Source organism: Alternaria triticimaculans (assembly GCF_023758025.1).
Source record: "Alternaria triticimaculans strain BMP 0046 chromosome Unknown scaffold_1, whole genome shotgun sequence".
In the NCBI taxonomy this organism is placed as follows: domain Eukaryota; kingdom Fungi; phylum Ascomycota; class Dothideomycetes; order Pleosporales; family Pleosporaceae; genus Alternaria; species Alternaria triticimaculans.
Genome location: NW_026055958.1, coordinates 2,174,205 through 2,191,938, shown reverse-complemented (window position 1 = coordinate 2,191,938; position 17,734 = coordinate 2,174,205). Strand labels below are relative to the sequence as shown.

Below are 17,734 nucleotides of genomic sequence, written 5' to 3'. Positions count from 1 at the left end.
GTGGGCACCGTCGCCATCTTAATCACAACGCGCATTGCATAGCCTTGTCACCTGTAAGGCCATAAACAGTAGCGGCCGCTGCCTAAACAGCGCCCCCATCTCGTGTACGTCTGCCGCGCTTTGTTTAGGTCTTGGCTGTAAGGACCCTGCGCGTTGCCCGCCTTACGCGTGTCGCTCAAAGTAGGCTGGCGTTGTGGCATCTGGGTGTACTGAGCAAATCAGACGAGGAAACATGGGACGGAAGTGGATATCTGCGGGTAAGCGGAGTACTGTGAGTGGATTCTGTCGCAGCGGCTAAATCCTGTGGCGCTGCCCTCCTGCGGCGCTGCATTTCGATATGAAAACCCCGGTATTTGTGTTTCATGCTCGTCGGATTTGTGATTTCGTAGGTGTTGGTGCTCGTGAGGCTGAGTGCTGTTGTGATCGCTTGTATCTCCTGAGTGTTTTCGGTAGCGACTGCTTTCTCTGCTATGCGCACCTCGCATGCCAAGGATTAGGCACGCCCACTAAAAGCGCACGATCCGGCCACGATCCGAGAAGGGCTAGACGCCGCAACCCAGCCATTCGGCACAGTCTCAGCCGACTGGTGAGGTCATGTCTTGCGACGGCACGCCGAATCGTGTATGAGCTGAGAATGCGCGCAATTGTGCCGTCGGCTTGGGGGCCTTGGAGTGTGACGTCTAGTTTTTGTGGACGCCCGGCACGCTCAAGGCACATTGCTCATAAGGGCTCACCACGAGAAACGGTGCCAGGCTTGCAGTAATTTCACTGACGACTCATGTCGAACGAGTTGTGCGAATTTGACTGAACCGGCCATCTCATTGACTAGAGCTGTGCATATCGCTCTGCTTCTTGATACCTACGACGACAAGGTTGCGCGGACTGTACTTGTATTCAAACACGGGTTCAACCCACGCATGTTCAACTTCTTCCTGCTCCTTGAGCCACAAGTATCGATCTGTCACGACGACAGCTTCGACTACGCCAGCGCTGAAGGCCATCAAGCTCCACATGACGCTCAATTCTTTCTTTCTCTCAGCATAGCTGACTTCGTAATTCCTGATGTCTTCATCTGTCAAACCATCCATTTTTTCTCTTATGAACTCAGGATCAACCTGACAGAAAGAATTCTCTGTTGTGAGTTTCGCTAGCGCAGCTCGAACGTAGGAGACGAAATCGCTGTATGCAAATTTGCGCAATGTGCCTATAGTGAGGGGCGTGGTTGTACCGTCCGAAGATAGGCCAGGGCCACGACCGTTTGGAGGGGTCCAGTTCACTTGCGAGGTGTGACCATTAGCTGAGACTGCGCTGCCAACAAGGCCTTGCTCGTCTAAAGGTGCCGAAACGACGCCACGATCTAGGAAGATGCGCTGGAGTAGAGCTCGATAAAAGTGGCGAGTGAAGAAGAGTTCTGAGTCGGCCACGCCCCAGTTGAAAGGTGCCTGCACAGCCATCATGCGGGCTGTGATGTTGAGACGTATACCCTTTGGTCGTTCAGGGTTGCCAGTATCTGCTTCCGAGCCGTCATCTGACCGTTCCAGAGGTGTATGTGGCAATGGGTAATTTGCGAGTTTCTCTGACATGGGAAATCCGTTTGGGTCAAACGCTTTGGAGGTAGACTCGAGGCGTGGATGATTAGGACGGAGTGTAGGGAGCTTATAAGTAGGAGGTCCAAGACGTTCCGTGACCAGATTGTAACAACACCCTACCATGGCTACTGCGGAAATATGTGGGTTGAGAAGCATGGAGCGTAGTCCGAAATGAACGAGATTGCCGCATGAGTGCAGCGAAATGACCATTGCGTTTACATCCTTTGGTTTGGGTACAACGTTCAAGTCAGTAGCTTCGGCGACCACGGCTGTTTCTGAGGTCACCGCCTCTTCGGGTACGCTAGAGCTGTCCAGTACTTGATCGATGACAGGTGTCAGATCACCACCCTTAATGATGTGTTCAACGTACTGTACGCTGCCATGGCCTTCATTGTATATTTGTAGAGTAGAAGTCTTGGTAGTCGGAACGGGATCTGAGGCGGCTTCCGAAACTGGATGCGGTGCGCAGCCATCTTCATCGCAGTTCACGCCGTTCTGGGGTAGTGAAGCTGCTACAGGATCTTGAGTAGCTGAAGCGGATGTTGCTTCCTGATCATGACCATTCGTGGCTGAGTTGTTCCCCTTGGTATTGGATGAGATGGATTCATAGAGCAAAGCCGTAGTCTCAGTGTCTTCGGTCTTGTTGCCCTTCTTCATTTTGCCCATTTTGGCGCGGTACTCCTTCTTGTTCCTCATAACAATGGGCTTGGCTACCAACTTGGCTAGGATGTCCATGTTTTTCGCGCCCTCTATATTGTGCTGTTTACTTTCCACAGCAACGATGTGCTTGGAGTAAGGTGAAGCAGCAAGCGCGCGCCCAAGATAGTTCTGACCAGAGCCGAAGTCGACAAGATGGGTAATGGGTTTCCTGTCAGACTGTGCTATCTCGGAGGTGAGTCTGTCAATGTAGCGCGCAAAGTTGTCAACCTCGTGCACCTTTTTCACTTTCATCCCGGTTGCGATGTGACGTGATATAGTAGCTTTCTGAGGCTCAATGCCCGAGTTTGGCGGAGGAAAGTCGCGAGCTAGCAGATGCTTTCGCACGGTGCGAATATAATCTAGCAGTTCCTCGGGAGGCGCGGATCCATCCCGCCAGGTGTTTTCGCTGGGTTCTCTCTTAACGTCGAACTGACTGAGGTCTTCCCTCATCAGTAGGTCCAAGATGTCCATGATATCTCGCGTCTTGAACCAGTCTCTCCATGACTGCGGCAAGACATGGGAGTAGAGATCAGGTGAGCGAGTGTAGAAGTCCAGTATGTGAACGCCTCCGCAGAGCGTCTGAAGTAGCCATGAGGAAGTAGTCAAATTGAGCAGCGACTCGACGTATTCCTCAGTATTAGTGAATTCGGCAGGAAGCGGAAGACTCGTTTCCGGACCCATGCTTTCATCCAGGGTCTTTTAGACGGATGGTGTGATTTCGGGAAATCGGCAGTCTTGGTGAGGGATGCGCCATCGGGAAGGCGTGGTGGAGTTGACTGTGCTGTGGGCGATATTTTTTGGGAAGGTGGGTCCGTGCCGAGGTGTTGTGGCGCGTCATCGCTCGTACTGGACAGCTTATCGACACGCTCCAACATCCTCACCCCAAGCTTCCACGCGCCCCTCTTGCTTCCTGGCCACATTCTGGAGGTGCAATTCGCGTCGCATAACCCAGGATGATGTCATCACAGACCGATGAGGATCCTTTCCTCCAGGTACAGGCGTAAGACGTCCCCGTTCGCGTTTAGGCATCTTCATTGACACTTGTCCCAGAGACGTGCTTTCCGCCCTCAACACCGCGCGCCCGCTATTCAAGTCGTATCTGCGTATTCGATCCTCGGCATCATCGGCAAACAGTCCCGAGCTCCGTGAAGCTCGCAGCGAACTTGAACAGACACTCCAAGACCTCAGCCAGGATCTCGAGGATCTAGTGGAGAGCGTCAAGGCCGTGGAGCATGACCCCTATCGCTTCGGTCTTGAGATTGACGAAGTCGAGCGCCGCAGAACACTAGTCAGGGATGTCGGCTCCGAGATTGAGCACATGCGCGAGGAACTGCAGGAGACGGTCCAACACGCGAAGAACAAAGGCAAGATCGCAGCCAATGGCGATGTTCTACCTGATCCAGATTCCTTCGAAGATGACGACAACTACGCGGCATTTGAGCAGGAAAGACAGATGGAGATGATGCATGAGCAGGACGAAGCCCTCGATGGCGTCTTCCGCACTGTCGGCAACCTCCGCCAACAAGCCGACGACATGGGCCGAGAGCTTGAAGAGCAGGGCGAACTACTTACCGACGTCGACAATGTGGCAGACAGGGTGGGTGGCAAGCTGCAGACAGGCCTCAAGAAGGTTGGCTGGGTCATCAAGCAGAACGAAGGTAAGATAACTGGCTATCGCTAGACAGGCGTTGCTGACCTACCCCCCTAGACACATGGTCCAGTTGCTGCATCGGCGTGCTTATATTCGTCCTCATTCTCCTCCTCGTGCTGCTCTTGTTCCTATGAGCACGCAGAAATACCCACTCCAACCTGAGGCACACACGGAAGCCGCGTTCCCGAGCCCTGCCGCCGAAACATCAGCGCCGTTCATCATACACCCTTTGGTGCTGAAGGGACTGGTCGATCGCCAGGGATCAACATACCCGCAGTTTGTGATTTCGTTGAAGCGAGGATCATCTTCGCCGCTGCATAGCTGACGGACACGTGTAACGAAAGCATTAGCCTTCGTCGCAATCCTGCCTTAGCCCGGCTGTTGGCTTGCACTGCCGGTGCTACTGTGCGGCAACTTATCTGGGGTATCCATCCCTCATTAGCGCCCTTGCATGAATGCATTGCGTATGCAATGAGGGTGTTGCCCGACAACGAACACCCTACACCGCTTGCGCGATCGACTCGAACTTGTTCATAATGCGAAAAGCAACAGAGCAAGCGAGCCTTGTGGGGATGCGACATACAGCGGTTTGTCCCAGGTGCGCCATGGATCCACGAAGTCTCCATATTCCAATAACGACCTCCTCAGTGTCTGGTTGTTCACGAGGCTTTACTCGCCACGATGAACACACCGAAACTGAGGACAGAACTGGAAAGCAGGAACAGAACAGCCGCTCAACGCACATAGCGTTGCCTTTGAGACGCTGCATGTTTGGGATGTGCAGGCCCTATCCAAGAACCTTCCTGAGAACCATCATCGACATTGCTTCTTATTGAGCCATTCCATACCAATAAACTACCTTGACTAGGCATTGTCAGTATTCAATTGATGTTTTCACGATAACAAGTCTGCCTTCGCCTCGCTTGCGGATCGTCACTTCCGGATGACTAAATCAGACAGCAAAAACAGTCGACCTGAACAGCCGTCCGCCAAGCCCGAGTACGAGACGGCTCAAGTCAACACCAGAAGCTCGCGTCGAAAATCCACTCTCATTTTCATTACGCTCCTGCTTAACGCACTGTTCTGGAGTGCTCTCATTTGTTCTGTCACTTCACTGTATCAGATCATATCTGATCCGTGGGATGTAACAAACATCATACCTGTGGTCTTGAACTTAACTTCTGTATGTACTTGGATTTTTCTAATAAAGGCTAACATTGACTAAACTGCGCAGGCTCTCGCAACAATTGCATACACTTGTGTCCATACAATATTTTCTATCAAGCAGAGGATTTGGGAAGAACAATGGCGACACACGTCCGCCGTCAGAAAGACTTCCTATATTGCCATCCGTCTAGTGGTCTCGCTATGCGTTCTCTGGCTATTAACCTCTGGATGGAACATGGTTCTCGTCGCAAGGAGACCTATTTGTCTGCAACAGGCACCAGGTCTTCAAAGCTGGGAATCTGGTTCCACTTGCTTATGTGGACGTATTGGAACTACTTTCGCCGCCATTTCACTGTATGCTAAAGAAGTCAGAGAAACTGATGTCAAAGCTAACTAGTTAATCAGTATTGCCTCGTTTGTTCTGTTTGGCGTACTCGCCGTCGTCAACCGTCCTTTCGAAGCTCATTTGTTCAAGCACGGTTACCGAGAATCTGCAAACGCATGGCATCCGCCACACTCTTCTAATGGGTCATCAACCACAGGAGATCGCATATGTACGTGTGAGAAGGACGCCTGCCGCCGTCATGCCACGCCGACACGGAGGAGCAGCTCGTCAGGATCCAGAGTCTTTACTTCGCATCATGCCCCGCCACCTATACCCTCTGCTTTTATGGCCTCGTATCGTAAATCCTCTTTCGATACTGTACCTTCTGCATCACAGCCCTCTGCCAACCGTGGAACTTTGAACCTCCCGCCTCTTTCGTCGCGTTCAGCAAGCAAATGCGACTCCGGACCTCTGTTCACGCAGGCCCGGTATTCGGCATCTACATGGCGCGCCATTCATCCAGAGGGATCGCATCTCACACTAAATGCATCGCACCCGCGCCCTTATTCACGCGATCTTGATCTTCGTCATAGCATCCGACACTCACATTCCTCGATGTCCCTCACTCGTCCAAGTCGCCTGAGCTCTCTGAGCACTGTTTCACGAAGTGGCTCTAATGGTTCCAAGAGCCGGGATCACACCTTTGGAGTTCCTGATCACGGCGAAATAGCCAGTCCCAATGAGATCGCGTATGCTATCACAAAGGGAACACCCATACCTGGCACTGAACGTGTCAGAGGTCTTGACAGACACCACATCCGCACTGTCAGTGCCCCAAATCATACCTTCCCTTCTCAGCAGAAGCCTGGCTTCGTTTTCGACGCGATTGTCGTCACTCGAAAACCGGTACCGGTTCGACGATTGAGATCTGCGTACCGTGTGCGGACCTTAAGTACTTCCAATCCAGAAGTCGAAAGCTACATGGCTAGCCAAGGGCTTGGAGACTTCCAGCACCCTAACAACCGATCGGAATATACTGAATTGGGCATGAGTAGACGGATGACGTTTGAGGAAGTGAAAAATAAGCCCTTGCCGAAGATTGCCGTCTTCTAGCACCGGATTCAAACCAACCTTCGACTGCAACTCAACTATACGAAAATGATTAAACTGCAGACCATTGATAGTCCTACATACGCTCCTCCACAAACCGTTTATAGGTTGAAAATAAACAGAGCGCTCGCCAGCAGCAAAAGCTAGCGAACGTTCGCTCAGAGAGGTCCTGGCGGAATACAAACGGTGGGACGGGCTGTCTGTGCGTCTCCTTGGTCGCATCCCACGCGCATCACTGATCACTGCTGATGGGCTGCTGTTGGTCGCCCTTAGGATCAGCAGCGCCACCCGTCAGCTTACAGCGGATAGTGGGTGACTGACTTGCTATAAGGCGACCAAAGTACTCTTATTGGCTGTATGCGTAAACGTCAGCGATACATCTAGAATGTCGCGTGGGCGTGACTCGTCACCACCAACATTGACCGTCTACAATTGTTCTGGACTGGTAATTCCCGTCAGAAAATTCGGCTCCTGTTCACGGGACCAACTCTCTGGCCTTCACGCGCCAGCCGACTGGGATGCCCCGCCTCCTGACACATATCGGGAGAAGACATTATTCCAGCACTGGTCTCGTATGCTCGAAACCGTGTCACCTCTTAACAGATATGCACGCTCAAAAACGCGCAAGACGTGGGCATATTCATAAGGATCCGGTCTTGATCGCTATACAAGCTCGCGAATCGACCACACATTCAGCAAATTAGGGAAGAATCAGCTCAATATTGAACGAAATCTTTCCTAGCACGGGCTCACATACGACTTATTGCACCATCTGCTATACACGCATGTGACAACACCCATGGCTTTTAAGCCAGTGTGCTGAGTACAACCAACAACCAGTCAACAAAAATTCAACACTTGGCAGCTTATCTCACCTTTGCGAAGGCATCAGCGAGGTCTTCTACCATGAATCATCTATGGACTATACCCGGAAAAGGCATGCGCCACCAACTAGGGCGACTGGAAAGACTTCGAGAGTAGAGCTTCTGTGACACACATGATGAGAATAAAGAGGCTTGCTATACGTAACAAGGGCAAGTTAGATACAGTATGCTGAGGCTATCAGAATGTATGGGTACATGGCTTTCATGCTATAAAGCAGAGCTCGACTGCTGTCTAGAAATATCACAACATTACAGTCAAACAGACATTCAATCAAACATACTATCTTGTTCCAGTACCCAAACGCCAAAATGCAACTTACAGTCCTCGCCTCTCTTCTTGCCTCTGTGGCTATGACCGCCAGTGCCGCACCTTCCACCGGCATTGAGGCCCGTCAGGGAGTTCCCCGAGTCCGCGCCACTTGTAAGTGACAACATTGCGCAATACAAAACATACGGAACATGTATTGACGTTATACTCATTCCAGTCTACCGTGACCAAGAATGCGGTCGCGACGGCCGGCCTTATGCCGATGACTTCGTCCCACTCCAAAACACCACCGCCACCGGCCTGAGCACGTGCATGAATTTCCCCCCCTCGTTCAACTACCCTAGCACATTCTTTAACGAGACCATGCTCACAAGGACACGTAAGTTTTAGTTGCATGCTAACAAAATTTGGGTTCACATGAGCTAACCAATCGCGTGTAGTCCGTTTCTATGATCTTCCTTGCGAGCAACTTGCCGACGTCGGCAGTGGACATCACATCGATATCGCCCCTGGCTTCACGGCTGGTTGCCTGAACCTGACACTCAAGTCTTATGTCACTTTGTAGATGCTATAGCTGACGAGGGGTCTGCTGGTGGACAGATCGAGGAAGGCTTTGTCATGTGGTAATGCGATGTAGTGTGAGTCGGGTCCAACACTCCGGCTCATATCGCAACACATTCAGGACCTTGAAGGAATTTTCTACGCTCTTCTAGTCACTCATTCATAGAAAATACAGAATATGGAGCAATCCAACATCGAAGACTATGACACTATTTCGATGAGTTATTCATTATTAGTGTTCCCAGTATACTCGTCGGGAAGTCCTATGAAGAAACTGTAGAAGGTGTGTAAGATTGCGTGAGGTCACAGGTAGACGGAACGTACTATATGCATGCAGTCACTCTGCACGTGAACGTATATGCATGCATGCGACCGGCTTACCTGCAAGATCGCATCGAAGCACCAGATCGAGATGTTTCCAGAGCCACGTCATTTCACGAACTGTTAAGACCGCGAGACTCAAAACCTGGGGACCACGGGGCAAACGGCATCACGAGCTTACGAACTTGGCATCAACGTAAGCAAAACGTACGTAGTGTGTCCTGATTGGAGTCATCTCGCAACAAATACCTAGAATTTGGCCTCAAGTCGGAGTCTACGGATGGGGATCTTGACATCACTTCCTCGTATACTCTTACTTACCAATAGGCACCAACTTAAGATTGTTCGTGTTGTGTAGTACCTAAAGCTATGGAACAGCCTTAGAATGCTCTGGCCAGTCAATAAAAACATCGCAACAGTAGCAGGTGTCCTACAAACAACCGACATCGACTGGGCGATGTAAGCCACCAACCGCACGATCCGTGTCGCCCTTCAAACCAAAGTTGGTGGAGCAATTCAATGCGTAATAGCAGCTTGGCTTGCTTTTGTTGGATGATAGTACATCATGGAAACATATAAAGCAAGCATGATACACCGTTCTCTATCTCACCACAACATCTCATCTCATCTCCCTCTTTCCACATCCATCCATCCATTCATACCCCCAGCGACCGCACATCCAAACTTCAACATGCAGCTCACCACTCTCATCACTCTGTTCGCCACTGCCATCGCCGTAAGCGCGACACCCGTCGAACTAGAGGAAAAGCGTCAGCTCGAAGGCGCTCCCCGCGTCTACGCCCGCTTCTTCCGCGACAACGGTTGCGGGCCCACTCCATGGGCTGAAGATACTGTCTTCTTGCAGTCCGAGACTGTGGGACTGGCTGGATGTCAGGATCTGACTGTTGGGCCTTTCGCCAGCACCAGTTTTGACATCAACAACTTCAGCAGGACTGGTAGGTGAAACTTCATGATTACTAGGAGGCTATAAGAGCTTCGCTAATGATGAGAGTAGTGAGGTTCTTCAACTTGCCTTGCTCTCAGCTCACGTCTACTACGAGCGGGAATTTTGTCGATATCGCTCCCGGCCAGGCTCCCAGCTGTAAGAACTTGGCTATCCGGTCCTGGGTCACCATCTAAATGGCATCCCGTCGTATGACAATGGCTCTATATCTGCTGAAAAGGTCAAAATATCACAGTGGGTCTAAAGTATCTGGTCTAGTCGTGAAGATGGAGGAGTTGAGTGGTGTAAGGAGAAATGTGAGATGAGTCGGGTCCAACACTCCGGTCTCGTCTTGCGGGTGTTATTTCATAGTCTTCTTGTCGCTCTTTTAGTAAGAATATAAGATTTTTGGGACGCACCCGTGTATACTTGCACAATATCTACCGTTGCAGCTTACGTGCACGCGAAGTCTGACGCCAGCCTTTAGATACATTCTCGTAGAAGACGTCGTGAGTCTACTAGCACACACGCAGTTTTGCAGGAAAGCTTCAAGCGCAGTCGTATTGGGAGGTCTTGTAAGCACGGGGTCAGAATCTAGCAACTCGAGTATGTGGGTACAGAGACGGCAGTCGCGCTAGTATACACGTAGCGGTGACGTAGCAGCAGGCTAAAGATGGACCATCAGGCCACGAGTTGACTAGAAACCAACGCAACTTCCCTCTTGAGCTCCCGCAACGCGTCAATGCTGCAAGACAAGACCTCGGGAATTTGCGCATCCCTGTCCTGACCGGAAACTGATCACGGCGTCAGCAACAACACACCGACGAGAAAGAGCATTTGAAGCACGAGCTCATATCAAAACTCTACTATCATAACTTATAGCCCATTCAGTAAAGATTCAGATCCACACGGCATCATTTCCATTACTGAAACGGTCGTCTTGGGCGATGGCTTACTATCATGCGTCTGACCTCACCAAGCCCTTCACGACAACAGATTTGGACGTGACCAGGGCGAGTAGAATATACGGTTGGAGAGTTGATTCAGAGGATATGGTGAGAGATGATCCATAGAGCATGTCGCGTATAGGTACAGCGGAGATAGTCCTACCGCCAGATGGGTATAAAGGAGGCCTGTTCTGGCATTCATGATTCTTTACCACTACATCTATCGCAATTACATTCAAACAATTCCAATACTACAAGCCAAAAGAACTCAAAACATCATCAAAATGCAGCTCACCACTATCGTTGCCTTCCTTGCGGCCGCCGCTAGTGCCGCTCCTGGTACACTGTCTCCACGGGCATCTGGAAGCGTGCGCGCACGTTTCTATAACGATGGCGGCTGCGGTAGCAACGGCAATGATATAGCTCAAGCTGAGTTGATCCTCACGTCAACCAATGTTACAGGCAAGGCAGGATGTCGGGACTTGACCATCGGGCCATACCCTGCTGTATTCTTCGATCAGAGCACTCTGGATTCAAACACAAAGAGTAAGTCAAGGCACAGCTTTATCCAGCCAGATACCCACTGGGAGATTTTGCAATGATAGTTATGCTAATTTTTCGTCATCCAGTTCGCGTCTTGAATGTGCCCTGCTCTCAAGTTGCGGACAACTTGGACCAGACCCCTGGAAACAGGATTGACATTGGGCCACGGGACGTCATGACCGGATGCAAGTCCTTCACTGTGCTTTCCTACCTTACTTTGCCGTAGAGAAGTCATTCTCCCGGCAATTGCAAAAGTAGATGGTACGAAGTGAGGATGGAGATGTAGTAGATTGGGTCCAACACTCCAATCACGTACATGGGTGTTTGCAAAGTGTTTCTCTTTGTTTGTCTTTGTTCTCTTTAACCAACTTTGTAGTCACTCGTTTAGTTTAGAATTCCGAAAACATCAGGTCATATGCCACTATCTCCTATGGCTCGTTGATATAATGCGGTGATTCTACGGTATTCACGCGCCACTTCCTTGCTAAGGCTAATCACCGCTCACCTGTATTCAGATTCCGATTGGAGTAAGCCGTTTTTCAATCGCTCATTCCGAGCTTGGACAGTCACCTCGACCTGTGTCACAATTAGCGCACTAACTCCCGCGCGCTCTTTTACCACGCCTATTTTCCCCAGACTCACCCCACTGCTCCTTCCACCCATCGCGCAACAAAGTCATTCAAGGAAACAACTACCAAACACCCAAGATGCATCTCATGAATCTTCTGCTCGCGTGCATCTTCGCCCTGTGCGTCATTGCCGCACCCGCGGACTTTACGTTGCACTCTCCGCTCGCGATTCCTGTCCCCGGCTCTGCAACCTACGACGCCGACGTCGCCGCTGTCCTTGCCTACGTCCGTTCCCACAACTCTTCCCCCGTCCAGAGATCCGCCGCCGATGAGCCAATTACTAGATTATGCGGCATATATACTAGTACTCCAGTCTCCGATCCCATCTACCAGGAAATGCGCGAAGATGGATCATTCAACTATCGCAGCTTCGATCTAGATGCGGGCTCCACGATCGAGGGAATCCTTAACCGTCACTGCGGATTCTGCATGTACTTTGACGGTAAGTGTGTCCGTTTTTCTACTTGCAGTACCTGCGACGCTCCCAGACTGCACGCTGATTGGCAAGGAATCAACTGACAAGTATTACAGAAGAAGGCGCTCTCATCATGTCCGTAGGACCCGATCAAGTGAATTGGGCGCATCCTACAACTGCCAAGACCTACATCTGCTGGCGTCCGCCGATGAGGGGTCACGAAGGTGGTAACCGAAGATGATCAGCGTCGAGGGCGTGCATGTCGATATCAAGTTCTCGATACTGCTTTGGACAGTGTGGTTACCAGTCACACGGATGTGGTCTTCCTTCTTCTCTTCCACAGAAGTGGAATGTGGCGCGTTAGGACAGTATGCGTTGTGCAGTCCGTCAATATGAAGAATTGACAAGCATAACAATTCAACAAGAACTTGCCGGTGATGGTGATGTACACTTCACATACAACTCAGTTTCAATCACACATGAACATCTGGGATCTTTGTATCTCCAATAGCTCCTGAAACCCACTCTTCCTCTCTCTTTTTGACCTTCTCTCACTCTAAAGCTATCGATGTCTTTCCAGCCACGACAATACACAAGCAGAAAAGTCGCGACGAACTGGTCAAATAGACCACTACACAACAAACTTGGCATTCCAGAAGCAGAAATGAACGCGCATCTAGCTCTGCAAGCGCGCGTACACGACTACGAGGAACGCGACAAGGAGACAGCAAACGAACTGGAGTCCGAAGCAGAGCTACATACAGACTCACATACCAGCATCGAAGAAGAAAAGCTGGAAGGAAAGAGCGTAGTAGTACATGAAGATGAGACGCACAGTGCGAGCGGCCAGGATAACCGTGCGAGGAAGGATTCTGAAAGAGATGAAACGGTGGTGGTTCTGGGTGGCGGCGGTGACAGAGACATAGTGGTGATAACGATTAGGCATGTGCAGGCCGCTGCGACTACTGCAGAAGGGGGTACATCCAATGGAGATGACAAACGAAATGAGGGCGGGCACACATCGGGCGAGGTATGGACAGAAAGTCCGCATTTTCTTTGGGGGCCTTGAAAGATCATGATTCTTGAATGGTATAACATCAGTATCTCATCATCCCATTCCACAATATCAACGTTATCCAACGACACTTTGCCCCGTAGTGATCTCTCTTCTTCTATTACTCCAGAACGCCTTGCTGGGTGGTGATGATACATGAAAGGTGACATGTGGGTGAAGATGCGTATAGTCGTCGGCCACTTCCATCATAGTACTCATCGGGGCCGAATGTGCACGTAGTCCGGAGGTGATGTGGTCAGGCCATTGAAGAGTCATTCTCTCCTTGCAGCGGGACCATGCGACGACCATCGCGAGACCGTCACCTAATCCAATGAAGCGTAAGCGTCATTCCGTAGTAACTGCGACTGGAAGCTGATTTCGGATTCTATCTCGCTTCAAGTCGCTTCTGTGCTCGCTTTTTCGGCCTCCACTTCTGTGCTCTGCTCCGTTTCCTCGCTCTTCTTCTCCTCGATTTCCTTTTGAGGCTCCACCTTGGGTTCCGCCTTGGGCTGCGCGACTGTTTTGCTGACCACGAGGCCGATGAGATGAGAGCCAACGTTGCCAGCACCGTCGATAGGCCCGAGTTTCGCATCGAATAGCTTCGCCTCGCGTAGCAATCTGAGTGGTGTCAGCTATCATACACTTACCGAAATTGACTTCGTCACGTACCGTGCTTTACCACCGGGCGTCTTCACTGCCGCCTCCTTGATGACACCACCAACCTCCTCTCTGTAGCTCTCAAACACAGGCCCCATGATCATGCGGACCTGGATGTCGCTCAAGTACTTGTTAATCACCTTGTGCATGGTCACAGTGTCCTTGGTCAAGCTCTCCATGCTGGGGCTGACATCTTTGTTGACTTCAGCCTCAGTATCCCATTCCACTTTCTTGAGGCTGCGCATATGAACCTTCGCCCTCCCAGCCAAAATGCCTGTGAGCTTTTCGTGGATTTGGTTCTGTTGGTCGTACAACAGGCGCTTGACATTGTCAAACTCGCCGATTGAGGATTTGTTGGAAGCTGATGCATTGCGACGCCGGAAACACTCGCGGATGTATGGTAGGATGGCGACAAGGAAGGAAAGTGTCTGAGAAGCAATGGCGAGATGTTTGGTGTTGATATTCTTCAAGCCAGCTGACTGCATGGCGCCCGCGCCGAGAATCAGTTGACAGAGTCGGGAGTTGAAAAGCTTGATGTAGTCGCAAAGGGAGGTAGAGACTTCGGAAGTCATACTCGGCATGGCGGAAACCAGGATTTCGAAGCGCTCGATACCCCGAAGGACGACTGTTGATGATTCTGAGATGGTGTACTTCTCCTCATCCACAACAGCGGGGATAGTGGTTTTGTTCTTTTCCTTGGGCTTCTCTTCGGATGCGCCGTTTGTTTGTACTGAAGTGCCGTTTGTGGTCGGCTTTTCGATCTCTCGGAGAATGTCACCAGTTTCGGCCCAGCTTGGTGGATCGCTCTCCATCCCCTTCAACAACCGTGCCAGGACCTCAGTATCGCTTGCGTCAAAGTCCTTCGGTTCCCAACGATCTGAATCCATTGCTTTTATCAGTTCTTGCTTCTCGAAGTCTGCGAACTTGGATACGAAATCGTTGATGTGGGTGTTCACCACACCCTTGAGTGCAGCGCCGGAACGTCCCGAGACAGCTTCACACTCATCCGCAAAAAGCCTACACATGTTGAAGTACCGTAGGAAGCGTTCCAAGGGAAGGTTAGCTGTAGCTTCTGAGCGGACTTTGAGGAGCTTGGTGATCTGTGTCTGTGCTGCGTCGACAGCCTGGCCTAACAAACTTGACATATCCAGAGCTTGCATAAGTTCCATCTGCAGGTCATTGGAGCTTGGCGCTGGCACGTTATTGCCTACGTAATCATCGATACTGTGCATATACGGACTCCTTGGAGGAGAGCGAAGCCCACCGGCAGAGGCGGGAGGGGTAGTCACGCCGCTTGTGACATCAAGAAGCACCTTGATCAGTGTGCTTAGACGGCGGAGCGCCTCTCCAATGTTGGTGAAAATATTAGCGAAAAAGACCTCGGCGTCCTCAGGATCCATTGCGCGCAGATTACGCGCAAGGATCGAATTCTTGTCCTGCTGACTAGTTCCCCGACCGCCTCTTGTTGACACAGAAGCCATAGAACCAGTATCGTCTTCTGATGAGCTCGGCAAATGTTTCCGGATGAGAATTTTCATTTCTTTGATCATAGCCTCCCTGAAAGTTGCGCTAGCTTGATTGGTGAATTGCGCTCCGCTCAGGCCATACAGACTAGCTCGTAGCTCCGCTCGCAGCTTTTCATCTGTCGTCATGTAGGCTGGTAAAGTCGTCTTCGGTTTCTGGTTGCCCCCGCGTGCCTTTTGCGACGCAGCTGTCCATCGTTCCAGGGTATCATGAGCCGGAACTCGCTTGACGTGCTCTCGCAGGTCTGCGAGCAGAGTGTCAACAAATCGTACTTCAAAGCCTCTGCCCACGCGGAACTTGAGCTCGGTAATGTTCTCAAAAACTCCGTCCAGTGCTCTCAAGTGTCGCAAATCGATCAACTGCGGAGGTAATCGAGAGTCGAGCCACGAGGTGCTCTGAGTATCAGTCGTGTCCAGCGCGCCTGTTATCAGTCGTTCGATGACTTCTATCCGGGCCATGGCGGTTTCAAGGTCACCGTCGACAACGGCTTCGTCGCAGTGCGAGAGTCCGACTATGACAGCCTGTAACTGGTCGACCGAGTCTGTCAGCCTCCTCAAATTCTCTCTCCGCCTCTTCATTTCGACGACCTTCAAGCCTCCTATTGCCATCTGCTCATCCAGCCTCTTCAAGTCTTCCCTGAGACCTTTTATCCTCGCGACCGAATCTGATGCTTCCGTCTGAAGCTCGCGGAGGGAGCCGAGCGCGGCGAAGAAGGACGTCGATGCGGTGGATATGGCCGAAATCAAGTGCACCTCCACCGTGTCCATGTACCACGATAGCTTCTCTTGTAGAATCGCATTCGTGGCCAGAGCTTTCCGCCCGGGAGGTTGTGGGACGTCCAGAGAGCCGTTTGCCCCAAAATCATCGTTGCTTGTTGTCCGCGCTGGCCTCACCACCTCGGATCGCTCGCTCACTACGTCAAAGGTTCGCGGGTTCTCTAGGTGGAAGTTCTCGTCGAAGTAGATGTTGGGTATTGTAGATAGCGGCGTGATGGCTGGGAGTGCGCGCTTGGATCCGCTCGTTCGACGCTTCGGTTTCGGTGGCCCGTTGGAAGAGAAGGGTGTACCTGCTAGATTAGGTGTCCCCGCTGGCGACTCAGTCGCATCCTCCTTCTTCGACCCTCTCCTTACCGGCTGGGCGGCCTCTGCTTCGGCTTCGGCCTTTGCGCGTTGAAAAGCGTCGTACAAACCGCCGACTTGCGACAGATATGGATTGAAGGTGGAGGGCTCGACGTGGGGTACATTTGTCAGAGTCACGGGTGGGATGTCTTTGGTGGATGGAGGGCGATGGCCAGCGGTCGCTGTGGCAGTGGTATGCGGCACCATGCCAGTCCGCATGATGGGAGGGGTGAGCAACGTGGAGATGGCATTGTTGCTCTGCTCTCTCACCGCGCCCATGGTGCTCTTGAAGCCGCTGTCGAGTGCGCCCCCAACCGAGTGTATCGAAGACGCGGTTGAGCCACGTCGCGGCTTGTAGCGCCCGCCCGTGGAGCTGGGCCTGTTGGTCCAGTCATGGTTCGCTGATGGGAACGGGAAGGCGCCCTGCGGCGGGTTCGGCGACAGGAACTCGAAGCTCTCGGTCGATCTCCGTGGGGTATCGGGGGAAGACATGATGGCGGCGCAGGTCGGGGGTGGTGAATAGGCGGCGGCATGGGTGGGCAGGGGGGCACATCTATCGCATGCTGGGAGACGTGTGGACGGGTATCAAGCTCGGGGTCATCAATCAAAGACAGCAGCAGAAGGCGCAATGGGGAGATTGGTTGTGTCAAGCGTCACTTGAATGTCGTGGCTAGCCAAAGTTCCACGCGCTCGGTGGTGACGGTGCATGGGCCCTGGAGCGGCTTCTGGAAGCTTGACAAGGATCATGCAGCCGAAACACAACCGCCGACGGCTCCACCTACTTCAGACCCTTATGTAAGCCACGCCTCTCCCCCCAACCCATCCGCGTCCCTTACATCCTTGGGATATCGTTGTGCTTTACCCCAGCCTCTCATCCACAGCCGTTCTCAACATCGATATTATGCCACCAAGTCTGCTACCTCCTTCCCCTGCGTCTTGCCCGTTTTCAGTAGGCGGCTTGACAGCATCCCTACTTTTCTCTTCCAATCCATACTTGTTACGCACAGACTTCCAGTCAGTGGACATGATCAAATCTTGTCGACAGAAGTGACATCGCATCCGTTTTCTGTCGCTCAAGGCAATCCTGCGCATCTGATCAAGGCACGGCTGACATAAGATATGGCCGCACGGCACGATGATAGTAGGATTGGCCACAGTTTCGAAGCAGATCGGACATTGAAAAGGTTTACTGGCTGCTGCAAGTCGCTCGAGTGTGCTCTCGTCGAGTTCGCTCTTTGTTGGGTCGAGGTCGAGGTTTCGAAATAGTTCGTGCATGGCTTCCGAGCGTCTGAACGCATAGCTTGGCCGAGTCTCATGGACATCTCGCCT

The 17,734-nt window shown here is 51.8% G+C and overlaps 5 protein-coding genes across 5 annotated transcripts; 3 read left to right on the top strand and 2 right to left on the bottom strand.

Annotated features, from left to right (window-relative positions):
* Window positions 1-818: 818 nt before the first annotated feature.
* Window positions 819-2,969, bottom strand: J4E78_000709 (uncharacterized protein; the record flags this gene model as incomplete). Its single annotated transcript, XM_049361371.1, has 1 exon — window positions 819-2,969. The coding sequence occupies one exon, from the start codon at window positions 2,967-2,969 to the stop codon at window positions 819-821; it is 2,151 nt and encodes a 716-aa protein (XP_049226654.1).
* Window positions 2,970-3,241: 272 nt separating this feature from the next.
* J4E78_000708 (uncharacterized protein) lies at window positions 3,242-4,073 on the top strand (the record flags this gene model as incomplete). The annotated part of the gene is made up of 3 exons (XM_049361370.1): window positions 3,242-3,288; window positions 3,339-3,946; window positions 3,997-4,073. 3 exons carry the CDS (start codon window positions 3,242-3,244, stop codon window positions 4,071-4,073), a joined length of 732 nt encoding a protein of 243 aa, XP_049226653.1.
* Window positions 4,074-7,734: 3,661 nt separating this feature from the next.
* Window positions 7,735-8,258, top strand: J4E78_000707 (uncharacterized protein; the record flags this gene model as incomplete). The annotated part of the gene is made up of 3 exons (XM_049361369.1): window positions 7,735-7,846; window positions 7,911-8,072; window positions 8,134-8,258. 3 exons carry the CDS (start codon window positions 7,735-7,737, stop codon window positions 8,256-8,258), a joined length of 399 nt encoding a protein of 132 aa, XP_049226652.1.
* Window positions 8,259-9,266: 1,008 nt separating this feature from the next.
* Window positions 9,267-9,715, top strand: J4E78_000706 (uncharacterized protein; the record flags this gene model as incomplete). The annotated part of the gene is made up of 2 exons (XM_049361368.1): window positions 9,267-9,531; window positions 9,591-9,715. 2 exons carry the CDS (start codon window positions 9,267-9,269, stop codon window positions 9,713-9,715), a joined length of 390 nt encoding a protein of 129 aa, XP_049226651.1.
* Window positions 9,716-13,501: 3,786 nt separating this feature from the next.
* J4E78_000705 (uncharacterized protein) lies at window positions 13,502-16,897 on the bottom strand (the record flags this gene model as incomplete). The annotated part of the gene is made up of 2 exons (XM_049361367.1): window positions 13,502-13,724; window positions 13,776-16,897. The coding sequence occupies 2 exons, from the start codon at window positions 16,895-16,897 to the stop codon at window positions 13,502-13,504; spliced, it is 3,345 nt and encodes a 1,114-aa protein (XP_049226650.1).
* Between the last annotated feature and the right edge of the window lie 837 nt (window positions 16,898-17,734).